This window comes from Pelophylax lessonae (genome assembly GCF_965119305.1).
Source record: "Pelophylax lessonae genome assembly, chromosome: 7".
In the NCBI taxonomy this organism is placed as follows: Eukaryota; Metazoa; Chordata; class Amphibia; order Anura; family Ranidae; genus Pelophylax; species Pelophylax lessonae.
Window position 1 is genome coordinate 93,446,034 of NC_138774.1, and position 17,887 is coordinate 93,463,920.

The 17,887-nt window shown below is 45.2% G+C and overlaps 1 protein-coding gene across 1 annotated transcript in view; it reads right to left on the reverse strand.

Annotated features, from left to right (window-relative positions):
• The window catches only part of LOC309560653 (coiled-coil alpha-helical rod protein 1-like), a 75,219-nt gene that overhangs the window by 21,419 nt on the left and 35,913 nt on the right, over window positions 1-17,887 (reverse strand). Inside the window, exons 9-14 of the mRNA XM_082264274.1 lie at window positions 7,692-7,802; window positions 5,845-5,951; window positions 4,765-4,877; window positions 2,764-2,842; window positions 1,839-1,966; window positions 1,556-1,744 (exon numbers count right to left, since the gene is read on the reverse strand). Coding sequence (XP_082120400.1) covers window positions 1,556-1,744; window positions 1,839-1,966; window positions 2,764-2,842; window positions 4,765-4,877; window positions 5,845-5,951; window positions 7,692-7,802 — 727 coding nt within the window. The remainder of the gene's footprint in view (window positions 1-1,555; window positions 1,745-1,838; window positions 1,967-2,763; window positions 2,843-4,764; window positions 4,878-5,844; window positions 5,952-7,691; window positions 7,803-17,887) is intronic.

A 17,887-nucleotide genomic window follows, 5' to 3' on the forward strand; every position in this document is an offset into this window, starting at 1 on the left:
CTCAAATCCATACAGACATACACCATTCCCCTGTGCAACAGTGACTACCCACATGGAAGAAAAATATATTTAAAATATATTTTAAAAAAACATTTTTAATTCATTTTTCCCAAATATATTGGAAATATATTTGAAACGCTACAATTTTGGCCATATTTAATATATTTCTAAATTTTTTTCCCTAAATATATTGGAAATATATTTTTCTTCCATATGGGTAATTACACTCTTATTGGAGAAGGGGATGGTGGGTAAAGTTTAGGTAAAGGGGTGGACCTTAATCCTAAAATTAGGGAAAATAAGCCTTTAATTGCAAATAATGAGAATCAGTGAGATGGATTGAAGGGAAAAACAAACCCTAGACTAGACTGCGATTCAGAGCCACAAAACAACAATGCTAACCACTCAGCTAACATAAAGAAAATAACTTGTGGGCTTTTATGTTACCATACCCCCCCAGCGAAGCCCAGGTAGTAAAACATTCCCTTTGTTCCTGCTCCTGACATCTTTGTTGTGTGATCCTGCACTGTACAGCACATCCTTTGTATCAAAAACACCTGAGAATCCAGATGCTACTGCACGTGTGCAGCTCTGGTTAATTTATTTCTATGTGTGGTCCATACCCATGGGGATCCCCAGTCATCCAGAGGATTAGTGGTCAAGCCATATGACATCATTGGGGCAAACCACGCATTTGCATGATAGGACAGGGCATAGTCGTAAGCTTTTGCTGCAAAGGCTGTTTGGTGCCGGGCAAGCCACACAATGAAAATCTTAGAAATGGGGATGAAAGTAGGTATTTAGCTACCTGGGCTTCATAGGGGCACAATTTAATGGAGAACTTCACCAAAAATGAACCTGCCCCATTAAAGGCCAAGTTCACTTTTTAAAATAACAAAATTAAAAACGCAGGTGAAAAAAAATGCATTTATTTTTTATTTTTATTAGGAGCCTGTAAAGCTTTGCACCTGAAATCAGCAGATTTCAGGTGAAATGCAAGGCTCCTGCAGAATGCGAGGGTAGCCGTGTGCCCCTACCTCAGACAGCAAGCAGTTACTGAATGACAGGAAGAATCAATGAACTACCTAGAGTGCTCATTGAGGACTGCAAGCCGTAATATGCAATGGCTGATGGTGGTTTTAGTTCTTTCATTCACAGAGTTCTGTGGGAGGTGGGTGGGGAGATGGGGAGGGGGAAGTTTTCTGCCCACTGTCACAACGGGCGTTGCTCATTTAGTAGGATGTTACACCCCGGATATGGGTGTAGCATGTAACATCTTATGAAAGGTGAACTTAGTCTTTATGTCAACATATTTCTGCCTAGGAGCTCCCTGTACTTTCTCTAGGAGTACAGACCTGCCTGTGTGTCATACAAACAAGCAAGCTCCAAACAAAGAGGGAACCATCAAAAAATGTCAACCTGAATCTTAAAAGGGCATAAGCTAATTCTAACATCTTAGCAAGAAGACTAAAACTGTGTCTCTCAAATACTAGATTTTTTTTATGAATAGGACATTCTTCTCTTGTCAAGCAGCATGCTGAATATGCCTTTGTACCTTTCTCATATTCCCCCTTCTGATCCTGCAGTTGTTCTTTCAGCTGTTCAGCCATTTCACAAGCTTCATGTAGTTTCCGTTCTAGCTCCATCACTTGCATTTTCAGGACTTTCTCTCTCCCTTCTGTCTCATGGAGAGATTGGCGGAGAAGCGACACAGTGTCATGACACTCTGCTATCTCCACTTCCACTGCAGAAATAACACAGGGAATCAATATTAGGATAAACAAACACACAGACATTCCAAATTACACACCCTAGGATTTAGAAAATCAGGGTCTTACATTTTTCTCTGGTCTCTATAACTTTTTCCTCCAGGATGAGAGCACTGCGCTTCAGCTCGGTGCTCAGACGGTCTCTCTCTTCATTCAGGAGCTGTACCTCATTCTTCAGGTCCTCGTAAGATGGATATCTACAAGAAACTGTCTATTATAAACCATACGGAAAAGAGACAATGCTAGATCTTTAATAGTAAAGTATCGGAGACATTCTGTTTGGACTACAGAAAAAGAAAAATAATCCAAGTATTCTCCTATACAAGAAACAGAAGACTCTGGTTTATTTTGGGAAGCAACTTGCCCATTTATGAACAGACCAGATTTGCAAGCTGACCTTCTGCAATCCGATTATGGCAATCAAAAAAAAAAAAAATTGCCACCTTGACCATTCAGGGCAAAGTCACAGTTTCTGTGTAAAAGTCACCATACAATCCCCTAACCCACTGATACTTACCTTGCAGGTGCTCTCCCGGTGCTTTGTCCTCCTCAGCCAGCACCAGAAGCCACAGTGATGACTGATACCAAACACTAATGGAGATGACTTCACTCCCTCTATCATATAACAGTGCTGGGGCCTAGTGATTGGTTCTTACCCAAGAGTGTAAGGCCAATATGTGCAAGAATCCTTCACAAACCCTGACCGGAAGCAGTACTGCCCTTCGCTTATAATTTTACATTAATATGTACTGTATATTGTAAGGAATTTTTGTGTGTTTTCTGCAGGTGCTCCAATTTTCCCTATCATATTCACAGTATATAAAGCAGGCCCCTAGTGTGTAAGTATCTATAGGACTGTGACACTAGGACTGCAAGATCCACAAGTATAGTGCTGTCAACACTTACAATGTATTCTGTAAAATGTGCAATGATGGTGCTATGGAAAACCAGAAGGTAAATTAAAAACGGTCAAATACAGTTTTATTTTACTTACATGCCATCCTCTGTGGCTGAACTTTTAGGTCTTTCCTCCTGCGTCAGTTTTACCAGGGCCAGTCTTTGCGCTACCATACCTGAGAGAAGCAATGTATAATGAAGTAATGCTTAGACCAATCAATGAAAAAAAAAAAAGGTGAAGTAGATTACAATGATATATTTTACTTTTTATAGCTACATGTTTTATGAAGTGTAATTCCATCCATTTTTTTGTTTTGAGTGGGGAAGGTTTAAAAATACTGTGGGGCTTTTAATCCTCATGTTCTCAATAAGGAGACTTCCCCCTCCTGTACCTTTCACTAGAGTCACTGGGACAGGAAGTAAGCATAAAAATTGTCTTAATGAGGAAAAGTTCAGATGCTTTGGCAAAGTCCAGATACACAATATCCACAGGTCATTCTCTATCCAAATTTACTGCTTACCTCATCATAGAATGTTAAGAATTCATGCCAGTTACTACTAATATCGCTATTTTCATCTGCAAATTTTTGGATATAGTCCATTATACACCCCTCCAATAGTTTACATACCATTGATGTTTGGCTGACTAGTCTGTAGTTCCCAGGTATACATCTTGGTCCTTTTTAGAATATTGGTACTACATTAACCTTTTTGCCAGTTAGCTGGTACCATTCCAGTCAGTAAGCTGTCCTTAAAGGGATACTAAAGTTGTTTTTTTTTAATGTTTAAAAAGAACAATACATGTTATACTTACCTGCTCTGTGCAGTGGTTTTGCACAGAGCAGCCCAGATCCTCCTCTTTTCGTGTCCCTTGCCCCCCCCCCTCTCCTCTGCCTAGTGCCCCCACAGCAAAAAGCTTTCTATGGGGGCACCCGAGCCGCTGCTCTGTGTGTCCCTTCAGACATGGGGCCATGGCTCGGCCCGCCCCCCTCTCTCCTCATTGGCTCACTAACTTTGACTAAATCAGCGGGAGCCAATGGCACAAGCTGCAGTGTCTCAGCCAACCAGGAGGGAGAGTCCCGGACAGCCGAGTCTCTCGTACAACAATCGATGAATCGAGATGGGGCTCAGGTAAGTATTAGGAAGGCTGAGGGGGCTACTGCACACTGAAGGTTTTTTTTTTATCCGAATGCATTCTATGCATTAACTTAAAAAGAAAAAAAAAAAACTTCTGCCTATGGAACCACATTAAAGATTAGGAATAATTGTGTAGCAATAACCTGGTTGAGTTCTTTGAGGACTCTCAGGTACAAGCCATCTGGTCCTGGTGATTTATTCACATTAAGTTTTTTAACTAACTAAATTCCCCTGACTCTCTTTTATGGGGCCAACACATTACTACCATCATACTCTTTCACAATGTTATAGGATGGTCATAGACAGGATGACATCACCTTAAGATTGAGAAAAGTAGAGATATACCACACCTGAAATGAGTGGTATGACGCCCAGGAATACCTACAATCTTTGCTCCAACCAGTGAAGAAACTGACCTACTCGCTCACAGAGAGTTTTCCAACAAGCTGGAAGTCTCTCAGTGTTCTAATGAGTTCCTCCAACTCCCTGATGCACTCAGTATAGAGGACATAAAAACGAGCCCGATTAACTAAAGCAATGCTTGAAATCAGGAAACTCGTCTGGTTTTCATGGGTTACGTATTAAAGATGGTTTAGATCAGTAACAGATACAAATTCAACCCAATAAGCTTATGCTGCTTTCAGCTGGGACTATTCAGAAAAAGGCTAAGTTGCACTGGCTTTCTGTGTTTAGTGCAAACAAAGACATTGTATATGTATGTGCTTCCCTAATTTGCATGGCTTTTCTCACAATGCCCTAGTTTTCACCCAGGTAGGTTAAGCTTCCTCCCAAACGTACCATGTGTAGCTGAGCTAGGGACATTACATTTTAAATCACCTTTAGTGGCTGGGACAGATAGGAGTGGTGTTTTATGGGCTCTTAAAAAAATGCTAAATATGTTGGCACCATGTAAATGAGAAAAAAAATCTAATCTTTATTGTCCAGTGCTGCAGTTTCTTACCTTGTATAGTGTCAACTCTCTTGGTAGCAAAAGAGACCCTCTGGCCCAGGGTAACCAGCCGCTGCAGCGCACCCCTGAAGGTCTTTTCCTGAAATCCCATTACCTGTACAAAACTACCAACATCTACAGTTAATACAATTAAATATGTGGTTGTATTTAAAGCTTGACTGCAGTCCCACCCCTGTATTTCTGCCCAGTCACATGCCTGCCTAGGGTTGTCTTCCTTATCTGCCTGAGCTGTTGATGGGCGGTCTTCTATGCTGCGCTTACAAAGTTATCTGAGCACCATTTTCTACAGCATTTTCCTGTGAGCCCAGAGTCCTGGGGGATACCATGATGCCCATATGTGCATGATGTCCTGGGCTTCCAAATGAGGAAGAGGTCCAGGGCTGGATCATGTAAAAGAACTCAGATAGCAGCCCTGGAGTGTTAAGAACTTGTGTAAAAGAGTTTCCTTTTTATTCAGGGGGGTGGAATCTACAAGAAAAAAAAAACCTAGAAGCTTAAATTTGGCAGTAAATAACATGGAAATGCATGTGAATGGAGATAGTCATCCGGGAGTTTTTTCACTATTTATACAGCACGGATATATATGTTCCACAGAATACAAAAGAATAAAGCCTAATTTCCCCAACACAGTCAAGCAGGCACACACTAGGGCCAATTTTTAATAAAGCTGATTAAAGAGACATTGTCACCTTGCCCAAGCAGGGCAAGATGATTGTCTCTGGAAAGGGCCATCCCAGAAACACACTATAAATAAATAGCTGGTTTATTCTGGACCTGTGGTAAGTGCTCAGGAACTGTGGCTATTTTTGATTAGTGGATGTTTACATTCCTTTCCCTCCTTGACTTCCTCTATCCTTGTGAGCAAGCCAGGAGTGGGGAAACGTGTCAAAGCAGTTCAGTTTTGGGTGGAGATATTTTGTATGCAGTTGTTAATGGTTCAAGAAATACAGTAAGAAGAGCGAATACTGGAATGCAGCTTTTAGCTGTACATTTTCTTTAATATACTGGACAATAACAGATTTAACCAACCAAAAGTTAACCTTGTAAATGTGAACCGAGGAACATTCATACCCATCAATTATTTCTTTCAGCTTGAGCGATGTCTGTTCTGCTTTCTCAGCTCGACTGGTAAGACGGGTAGATATAATATGTGTGGCACACAGCTCATCCTCCAGAGACTACAGAAGAAATAGCATGTTGTTTAATTTGTGAACAGACATATAACACTGCATATCACCCTCTAAAAAAAAAAAAAGGCACTTTATAAGAAACCACGTCATGTGTGAAAAGTGGTGTTGCCACAGCAACCACATTCCATTGATATTTCTAGCTAAGGTGTGAAAATCACTGCATTGGTTTAATTGGTGTGGGCAACATTCTTTCAATTCTTTTACATATATCAAATTTTATATGATAAATGTATCCTGGTCTCCCACCCTGTGGTTGGCAGATCTCCTCAATAGGTATCTCTTTGGTTGTTACGTTAACTATCAAAGGTGGGGGACTTGAGTCACATGACTTGACTTGAGTCAGACTTAAGTCACCAGTTTGAGGACTTGAGACTTGCTTGACTAAAATTAATAAAAGACTCGACTTGACTTTGACTTGGTATTCATGACTTGAGACTTGATTTTGACTTGAGACATATGACTCGAAATGACTACTTTTTTAAGTTATTAAATATTTACTGACACCCCCTGACGAAGTCACGTGTTGATGAAACCGGTCGGAGGAGGAGCCTGCGGTTCGTCGTGCTGAGGCCAGCAAGGAGACACGGCGGCCATTTTATTGGTTGGAAACAAAGGTTCTGAGAGTATAGCTCCGAGACATGCTGTGATTTCTTCATGCAAACGTGAGTTGCCACTCTGCTTTTACTGAATAAACCTGTGAACGTACTTCACTATTGGAGTTGTCCCTCTTTTCCTTATGTTCACTTGTTCCGGTCGGAGCTGCTGAGGGAACACTGGGAATCGATACATGTCGATCTGGGCACTGATTTGATCACACAGGCTGTCTTTGATCCTTGTAATGGGGGTCATTGCAATTTGGTAAGAGGCCATTTATTATCTTGGTGGCGGTTCCTGCACTCGGGGCTTTTTCCAAGTTTGAAGTGGTGGACAGTTTCCCTTCTTTATTGGAGCACTCTCTGATGAACTTTTGTTTACTGCACTTTTGTATTTGATCCATTTGAACATTTGTATGGACTGTGGATTCAATTGTGTTAGCGCTTCACCAATCCCATTCTATATTGCTATTTAGATCTGGTATTTCTGATTCTAGATCAGGTGCTGGCTGCTTTCATTTGGTCTGTTGACTTTTTATTCATGTATGTTTTTATCTTTACATTTTAGCGCAGCAATATCCCCATTTTTATATTAAATATTTGCATTTTCTCAAGATGTGTTAAAGCAAAATGAATGTGCCTGTTATGTTTCTGACACCACAGTCACTTAAAACACCTCAGTGTGTTCTGATTTTTAGGACACTGGCTGTTTAACATGTTTTTAGTGACTGTGGTGTTGAAACATGACCGGACGAAGGATTTTGAGCTGTTTGGGGATTCAAAGTGTTTCTTTAATATGCCAAGAAAAAAAGCACTAAGCAGTTTTGTTAATGTTAAAAATAAAACAAAACCTTTCCTGACCACTGTCTTAACTGATTTAAAAGGTGAAAATTGGGGTAGATCAGTATTTTGACTTGATTTGTGACTTGACCAAAATAAATGACTTGACTTGACTTGCTTGACTTCTAGCAGGGACTCAACTTGACTTGCTTGCATTTTGCCACAGTAACTTGGGACTTGCTTGAGACTTGAAGGTTAAGACTTGAGACTTGCACATGTGTGACTTACTCCCATGTCTGTTAACTATACATTATCAGTTTAGCATTAATTTATCACGTTTCTCATTCTTCCTCACCTTACTACGAAGCCTCTCCATTTCTAACTCTGCTGTCCGGTCTTGCAGTGCATGTGAGTGAAGGACCAACTGCCGATTACTATCTTGCAAAGAATTTTCAAGAGAAGAGATCTAATATGGGGAAAAAATAATACATAGTTACATAGTTTGTGAGGTTGAAAAAAGACATCAGTCCATCCAGTTCAACCTATGATGTTTGTATGTGTTTGATGTTAACCATACATTGTATACCCCCTTATGTTGTGGTCTTTAATGTGCCCATCTAATAGTTTTTTGATGCTATCAATGCTCTCTGCGGATACTACTGCTTGTAAAAAGAGAATTCCACATCCTTACTGCTCTGACAGTAAAGAATCCCTTACGTATTTTAAGGTTAAACCATTTTTCCTCTAGTTTTAGTGAATGGTCACGTGTCTTATTGTATTCCCTTTCTCTGAAAAGTTTGTTCCTTATGCTAGGGTCATCACCAGTACAGTATTTGTACATTGATATCATATCTCCCCTCCAGCGTCTCTTCTCCAGAGAGAAGAAGTTCAATGCTTGTAATCTTTCCTCATAGCTGGTGTCCTCCATTCCCCTAATTATTTTTGTTGCCCTTCTCTGGACTCTCTCCAGCTCCAGCACATCCTTCCTGAGGACCGATGCCCAGAACTGGACAGCATACTCCAGATGTGGCCGGACCAGAGTCTTGTAGAGTGGGAGAATAATCTCTTTATTTCTGTAGCGAATCCCCTTTTTTATACATGCCAGTATTTTGTTGGCTTTGCTTGCAGCGGCTTGGCATTGCATGCCATTGCCAAGCCTGTTGTCCACTAGGACCCCCAGGTCATTTTCCAGCTTAGGTTCATCCAGAGGTTCACCCCCCTAGTGAGTAGCTTGCTTTCATGTTTCTGGTGCCCAAGTGCATTACTTTACATTTTTCAATGTTAAACCTCATTTGCCATTTAGTTGCCCACCCCATTATTTTGTTCAGGTCTGCTTGTAAGGTTTCCACATCCTGCATCAAAGATATTGGCATGCTTAGTTTAGTATCATCCGCAAATACCGAAATTGTGCTAGATATCCCCTCCTCTGGGTCGTTTATGAATAAATTAAAAACAGGATTGGTCTCAGGACAAAACCTTGGGGGACCCCACTTTCCACACCCGCCCAATCTGAGTACTCCCCATTTATCACCACCCTCTGGATTCTCCCCTGGAGCCAGTTCTCTATCCAGGTACTCACCCTATGGTCCATACCTATGTACCTTAGTTTGTACAGTAAGCGTTTGTGGGGAACTGTGTCAAATGCCTTTTCAAAGTCCAGATACACCACAGGCTTTCCCTTGTCTAGATGGCAACTCACCTCATCGTAGAAGGTTAATAGATTGGTCTGGAAAGAACGGTTTTTCAAGGATTACCGTTCTTGCCAGACCAATCTATTAACCTTCTAACCATCAATACCGTTCTCATTACTAAAGTCTTGTATGTAGTTGTGACGAGACCCTTGCTCACTCTGTCCGCTCTCCCGACACTCCTCTGTTTCTAGTCAGTCAGCTTGCAGATCGCAACGTCTGATGGTTCGGTCAACCAAGGATCCGGGATTCGAACTACAGCTATGTGCCGTTCGGAATCCATTAGAACAAACACCAGGCAAGGCTGTATGTAAGTTCAAACAGGAAGACATTTATTGGAAGAACACAGCACACTTTTATACAGAATTTGGAACATCCTGCCCCCAACAACCGCCCTCCCATTGGTCAATTGCAAAGTACCTGCAGTTCCCATTCAGGTCCTCTTTTAGCCATGCAAATGAGGACTTGAAAATGAGTCAACAGGGATTGGTCAGATAGCTTTGACCAATGCAAGGAGACAGAAGCCCCAGGGGGCAATCAATGTACACAATAGTCAGACACAAAACAATGGTTCCCTAACAAGCCCTCAATACACATTACTCTGAGTGTCAATACCTCCCTTAGCAGACAACAGGTGAGGTCATTAGCACACCTGACAATAGGTGACTGGGGAGCCACCTTAGACAGTCCGTCTCCTCAGAACTTCCTGGGATGACCATATTAGGAATGCACTTCCTGCTCAGAGACCTCATGGCAAAGGGAACAATTGACCTTGCTGACAAATATGAAGCAATTCAACCCATTTGTAGTAGTCCAAACCATTTTTCAGTGTTCACCACCCTCCTGGTCACCCTGCATCCATAACAGATGCAGGGTGATTTAAACATAAGAGAGCCCCATAAGGCTGGGCATGGTGCCCCCCAACATCTCTAAAGGAATTTGGGGTCCACAACCCCCATGCCCAAAGTGACTCTCGTCACATTTCTCCCCTTTCGGCAGGAGACTAACACAGAAGGAGACCCTAACCGGGTTTACTTCGAAGTTAGTCCATAGCTCCAGTGCTCCAATGTCTGCACCCACAAAGTACCCCAAACAAATTGTCCGGGACAGAACGTCACTCACCCAGCCAACCTCTGCCTCTCTTGTAGAACATCTCCTCTGTGGGGAAGAAGCATGAACTGGCCCTTCTCCCAGGATTCCTTTCAGCTGCTGGAGGGAGGACAGGGAGGCTGGGCTCACTTCCTCATGCTGTTGGGGATCTGGGCCGACCGTCCAGCATCCCTGTAGGTCTGGTGCAGAGACCGCAGTCCCATCTGTACCATTGGGGTCAGGGCTGTTGTCTCCCTGTGGTTGGGGAGAAGGATTAGTTGTCTCCTCTCCCTGGAAGGTACACTGCTGCTCTGAAGGAAAGATGACACCTTCGGCTCCCGGTAACTCCTGCTGTAGCTGGGTAACTGGGCCGGTTGCCCAGCCTCCCTGTAGGGCCGGTAGAGAGACCTCGGTCCCATCTCCGCCTGCCATCGGTGGGTCTTCACAGTACCCCCAGTCTGTACTGTCTCTCCAACTGAAGGGTTGTGGGTCTGGATCTGCCACCCAGGACTCCGGCTCTGCTTGCAGGGTCGATTGGGGTAGAATGGAGCAGAGCAGGCGTTGGTAGTCCTGCTCCAGTTCCCACTCCATTCTGACCAGATTAATCAGGTCTGACCCCAGGTCATTCGCTTTGGGGAGACCCAGTAGGGCTTCCCTGGTGTCCTGGATTTCCCAGCGCCGAAACTCTGCTGGACATCCAAAGTCCCTCTCCTCAAAGGCCTTCCACAGCAAGCCCGGGCCACTATAGTCCTCACCTTCCGGCATATTGTCATCAGCCATCCAGTGGTTGTAGCTGGTGGCGTACCACTTTAGTGCCCGATAAGCTTCATCCAGCCACATCTCCTTCCAAATCAGGTTCCTTAGCTCCGTCACCCACTCATCCCGGGGGTTGCTGTCCTAGGAAAGGTAACCGCAGGGCAACGTATACCTGGAACCGCTGTTCTTCGCTGGGAAGGTTCTCTCTCCGCCTCCACTGCACATCCTCTAAAGCCTCATACCACATTTCCTTTCGAGTGAAATCTCTCCAGTCCAGTATGGCTTCCTCTGATCCAGGCTCATCCTGTTGGACCAAGTGTTGCTGCAACCTCCAGCGAAACTCCTCCTCATATGGGGACGCTGCATCTTTAGGCGTTTTCTCTGATTGCTGTATTTCTGCCATTCTCTGCTCATGCTGCCGCTCTCGTTCTCTCTCTTGCCGCTCTCGTTCTCTCTCTCTTGTCGTTCTAGTTCTTTCTCTTGTTGCTCATCCTGCAGTTGGATGTCTCTAATGGCATTCTGCATGGCGGTCTCTGATGGGTTAGCACCATATAATGCCAACCGCTCTCGAACTCGTTGCTGAAACAAGTCTTCAACTGACCGGGGTCCTGCATCACCATCCCTCTTATCCATCTCGGATAGCTCACTGATCAGGGTGGCCTTGTTCTTTGTCCCACCGATCCCTCCGCGGCTCTCAAGTAAGTCTTTCAGCGTGGCTTTCCTGCATGCTGCATAGCTGGTCATTTACTGTGGTGGTTTGGAGTGTCCCGGTAACTGGAGAGCAAATCCCACCGCTGCCAACCAATGTGACGAGACCCTTGCTCGCTCTGTCCACTCTCCCGACACTCCTCTGTTTCTAGTAAAGCAGCTTGCAGATCGCAACGTCTGATGGTTCGGTCAACCAAGGATCCGGAATCCGAACTACAGCTATGTGCCGTTCGGAATCCATTAGAACAAACACCAGGCAAGGCTGTATGCAAGTTCAAACAGGAAGACATTTATTGGAAGAACACAGCACACTTTTATACAGAATTTGGAACATCCTGCCCCCAACAACCGCCCTCCCATTGGTCAATTGCAAAGTACCTGCAGTTCCCATTCAGGTCCTCTTTTAGCCATGCAAATGAGGACTTGAAAACGAGTCAACAGTGATTGGTCAGATAGATTGACCAGAAGGACTGCCATGCAAATGAGGACTTGAAAATGAGTCAACAGGGATTGGTCAGATAGCTTTGACCAATGCAAGGAGACAGAAGCCCCAGGGGGCAATCAATGTACACAATAGTCAGACACAGAACAATGGTTCCCTTACGAGCACTCAATACACATTACTCTGAGTGTCAATACCTCCCTTAGCAGACAACAGGTGAGGTCATTAGCACACCTGACAATAGGTGAATGGGGAGCCACCTTAGACAGTCCGTCTCCTCAGAACTTCCTGGGATGACCATATTAGGAATGCACTTCCTGCTCAGAGACCTCATGGCAAAGGGAGCAATTGACCTTGCTGACAAATATGAAGCAATTCAACCCATTTGTAGTAGTCCAAACCATTTTTCAGTGTTCACCACCCTCCTGGTCACCCTGCATCCATAACAGATGCAGGGTGATTTAAACATAAGAGAGCCCCATAAGGCTGGGCATGGTGCCCCCCAACCTCTCTAAAGGAATTTGGGGTCCATCACCCCCATGCCCAAAGTGACTCTCGTCACAGTAGTCTCTTAACATCCCCTCCAAAATCTTGCAGACTACTGATGTTAGGCTGACCGGCCTATAGTTACCCGGGATATATCGCGGCCCTTTTTTAAATATTGGTACCACGTTGGCTTTTAGCCAATCAGCTGGCAACATACCCGTCTGTAGACTATCCTTAAAGAGAAAGAATAATGGTCTGGCTATCACCTGGCTGAGCTCTTTAAGAACCCTCGGGTGCAAGCCATCCGGTCCCGGTGATTTATTTATGTTAAGTTTCTCTAGTTTAGTTCTAAGTCTATCTTCTGTTAGCCATGGGGGTACTTCTTGAGGTGTATTATTTAGTTTAGCATTACAAGCTGGGTTAGTGTAGCCCCCCAATTCTTTTGTGAAGACTGAAAAGAAGAAATGATTTAACACTTTTGCCTTCTCTCTGTCCTGTGTGGCCAGATTCCCTTTTATGGGGCCAATGTGTTCTGGCCTCGCTTTCTTACTGTTTATATACTTAAAGAATTTATTGGGGTTTTTTTTACTCTCTTCCGCTATATGTCTCTCGTGTTCCATTTTAGCCGCCTTGATACATGTAGAAAAAGAAAAAAATTGGATTTTTGTCTTACCGTACAATCCTTTTCTCTGAAGTTCATTGACGGATGCAGTCTCTGTCTTCTTAACAGCAGGGTTATACTGCCCCCTACAGGAGTAGGACACTAGGCAGAAAAAAAGTTCTGGCTATGACTATGGGCAGTCACAGGAGGTATACTCCCTCTCTCTGCTATAGGATGTCAGTTTTGTAACAAAGTGTCAAAGAAAACAATACCAACCCAACTCAAAATAGAGGGGCGGGTACTGCGTCCGTCAATTAACTTCAGAGAAAAGGATTTTACAGTAAGACAAAAAATCCAATTTTCTCTATTGTTCATTGGCAGACGCAGTCTCAGTTTTTCTTAACAGTAGGGATGTCCCAAAGCAGTGCCACAAAACATGAGAGGTGGGAACAAAATAAAATAATTCCCCAAGGCTGAACCATAGCCAACTAGACAACATAGGACTCATCAGAACAACAAGATGAGACCCACCTGAAAAAACATTAAAAACACCCTTAAAAACGGCAGCCTGCGAAACTTTGCGGTCAAAGGAACTATCTGCAGATGCCAGCACATCCACCTTATAAAACTTCATGAAGGTGTGAACAGACAACCAGGTAGCCTTGCAAACCTGAACCACAGATGCCTGATGGCGAAAGGCCCAGGAAGCACTAAGCGCCCAAGTAGAATGCGCCTTAACAGGGAAAGGAGGAACATGTCCCTTAATTGAATAAGCCTGCACAACTGCCTGTCTGATCCATCTGGAAATAGTCACAGCAGACACAGGCAGCCCTTTCTTTGGTCCAACCGTGAGCGAATCTGACTTTTGAAAAGACTCCGTAGTCGCCAAGTACACCCTGAGTGACCGAACCACATCCAAAGTATGCAGTGCAAACTCCTTAGGATGTTGAGGCTTAGGACACAAGGATGGTAGCGCAATGTACTCATTCAAGTGGAAACTGAAAACCACCTTCGGAGGGAAGGACGGATCTGGAGGAAGCACCACTTTATCCCTATGAACCACCAGATAGGGAGAACAACAGGACAATGCCGCCAGTTCCGACAACCTGCATGCAGAAGTAATAGCCACCAAGAAGGCCATCTTCTGGGATAAGGTAAGCAGGGGAATCTCCCAAATATTTTCAAAGAGGTTTCTGGAGAACTGACAGCACCAAATTAGAGTCCCAAGGTAGCAAAAAGGTACGCACCAGGGAATGCGTGGCTAATGGCCTTTGGAAGAAAGTTGCCAAGGCCGAAACCTGAACCTTGATAGTACTCAGGCCAATTGTTGGATCAACTCCCTGTCGAAGGAAAACCAAGATCCGAGCCACGAGTAAGAGCGAGGGGGAACCCGAAGAGACTCACACCATGCAATATACGACTTCCACGTACAATGATGGCTCTTTCTAGAAGTCGTTTTTCTCGCTTTAAGCAAAGTGGGAATCACTGAAGCAGACTATCCCCTGTCCTTCAGCACCTGGCTTTCAATAACCAAGCTGTCAAAGCCAGCGACTGTAAAGCAGGATGGAAGATTGGCCCTCGAGACAGTGGATCCTCCCTGAGAAGAAGTCTCCAAGGAACATCTGCGACTAGCCTGACCAGGTCGGAGTACCAAGCTCAGCGACACCAGTCCAGGGTCACAAGGATGACTGGAATCCTTTCTGCCTCGATCCTGCGAAGAAGTTTTGGCAGCAACTTGAGAGGGGGAAAGGCATACAGCAGCTGATACTGACCCCACGGAGCCACTAGCGCGTCTGTTGAGTCTGCCAGAGGGTCTGGAGAGCGGGCCACAAATCTCTGCACTTTCCTGTTGAACGGAGACGCCAACAGATCTACTTCCCGGAGTGCCCCAATGAAGGCACAACTGCTGGAACACCAGACTATTCACCAGACAGACTATGCTCCTTGATCCAAAGTCTGTCGACTGAGGTAATCCGCTTGCCAATTTTCAACTCCTGGAATGCGAACGGCGGAGAGAGCTGGAACAAAGCGTTCCAGTCATTGAAGGATGCCTGCCACCTCCAAGGCCGCAAGGACACTTTTGGTGCTCCCTTGGTGATTGACATAAGCCACGGCCGTGGCAGTGGACTAGGCAAACCCTGATCGCGCTCATCTACAGAACATTGATCGGTAATCTGGATTCTTCCAGGGACCAGACCCCTTGAGCAGAAAGCCTGCCGAGAACACCTCCCCACCTGGACAGGCTGGCATCCGTGGCGACAACTGTCCAAAATAGGGGGAGGAACGATTTTCCTTGTTTGAGCATCGGGGACCGAAACCACCATTTTAGGGACCCCCTCGTCAACTGGCTCAGCTGGATTTGGTTGTCCAGATAATTTGGATCTTTGTTCCATTTGAGAAGGATTATCTTCTGAAGGATCCTCGTGTGGAATTGAGCAAAAGGGACCGCCTCGAAGGACGACCCCATCAGTCCCAGAACTCTCATACAAGTCCAAAGGGACGACCATTTGCTTGACAGCTGAATCGCAGTCTGGAGTTTTTAAAGTTTGTCCGGAGGAAGGAACACCCTGGCTGAGGACGAGTCCAAAGTCAGGCCCAGATAATCCAGTCTCATGGAAGAAACCAGGGACAACTTCTGAAGGTTAAAAATCTAACCAAACTCCTCCATTTCTTATAGTGACCTCCAAGTTTGTCACCAGCGCCGTGGGAGACTCTGCATGGAGAAGCAGATCATCCAGGTAACCCAGGACGGATATCCCCTGCTGGCGTAACAATGCCAGGACCGGAGCCAAGACCTTTGTGAAGACCCGAGGAGCAGAGGCGAGACCAAAGGGTAACGCCACAAACCGATAGTGATCCTCTCCCACGGCAAAACGCAGAAAACGTTGATGTCCTGCACATAATGTCCCATTATGAGCAGGACATCAACGTTTTCTGCGTTTTGCCGTGGGAGAGGATCACTATCAGTTTGTGGCGTTACCCTTTGGTCTCGCCTCTGCTTTCTCATCCCACATCTTTGATGTCTATGGAGGCCAGGAAATCCCCCTGATGCAGGGAAGCCACCACCGTGCGAACGCAATCTTTTTGAGTAAAAGCCCTAAAAGCGTTCCGAATTCAGAACCGGACTATTACTCCTTGTTGTAACAGGTCCTGCACTGCCCCAAAGAAAGCCTGTAAGCAATACGGGGACAGTCGCACATTGGAAAGGAAGAACCTTACCGGAGGAACGGATCGAAACTCAATCTTGTAACCAGACTGTATGACCTTGTGAACCCACTTGTCTTGTATCCGGGATAGCCACAGGTCCGGAAACTGGCAAAGACGTCCCCCCACCCCAGATATGGGTGAGGGCACACCTTTAAGCTGAAGGGGTCTTATCCACGGCTCTGGAGAAACTTGATTTCTGTTTGCCAGGGTCGCTTGGAACTACCCGAGGGGGCCTTGAAGGACTTTGATCCCTTATCAATTGACCCTGAGGGACAAAAAAACGTTTTTGTGTGTTGAAAAGGAGGGACCCCGTCTAGGACGAGGGTCCTTACCCTTGTTAGCCTGTGGGAGAAAGGTACTCTTACCCCCTGTAAGACCTTTAATAATGTCATCAAGGGTAGCCCCAAACAGGCGATCTCCTTAAAAAGGAAGATCAGTCAAGGCTTTCTTTGAGTTCTGATCCGCAGACCAGCATTTTAGCCAAAGTATACGCCGGAGGACCACTGCCGAAACCGATAGTCGGGTCACTAGTGGAGACGCATCAAGCGAGGCATCGCAAATAAATTGCAGCCCCTGAACCAACTGTTCCGTCAGCTTTACAAAAGGCAGGGGGAAGTTGTACCCCCTTCAGGCCATGGTGTAGTAACTTAGGAGAGAGATAGAGAGGAGAGAGACGGGGGGGGGGGGGGAGAGGGGGAAGAAAGAGGGAGAGGGGGGGGGGGAAGAGGGAGAGGCCCGTCATCAGCATGACGCCCGGTCCCAACCCCCGGGGTAGGGTCAAGTGTCCCATAGCCCCAGTAAGTGAGGGGAGGAGGGGGGGGAATGGGGACTGGCATGGGCGGGGGGTGCATGACAGGACAGAGAGGAACCCAAAAACTGCCAGGGGAGAGGGGGGAACAATTACTCACCATACCTGGAAGGCACCATCTCCTGACAGAACCCCTCTCCACCGAAGTGGGGGGGCTGTTGGCCAATAGGAAACGCTGCGGCTCGGGCCTAGACCCGGTCATATACGACCTGTCGAGACGTTTAACTCACAGGGCCAGTCCCCGTCTGGTGGGACTATGTCACGGCCGACCTAGCGTGGAGCTGGATCTATATATCTAGCCCATCGCCCAGATCCAGCTTACTTGCTTGCAGATCTCACAGGAAAAATATCTGGAGAAAAAAAACTAACTAGAAAAAAAACTTTTGCCAGGACCAGAGATCCCAGCAAGGAACTAGGTCCTTACACCTGACTAGGCAGAATAAAATTGACATCGTATCGCAGAGAGAAGGAGTATACCTTCTGGGACTGCCCATAGGCGTAGCCAAATTTTTTTTTTTGCCTAGTGTCCTACTCCTGTAGGGGGCAGTATCACCCTACTGTTAAGAAGAACAGAGACTGCGTCCGTCAATGAACAATAGAGAAATGTATAAAGAAAACCCCATTCCATGTAATCCCATTTGAAGTTTATGGAAATGATCTCTAAGAATATTCCTACTTCTCTTACAACCCAAATAGTAAAGAGTAACTGGAAGCAATATATGATGTAAAGCAGTAAGGTGGTAATGCAATCCAGGGAACACTGTCT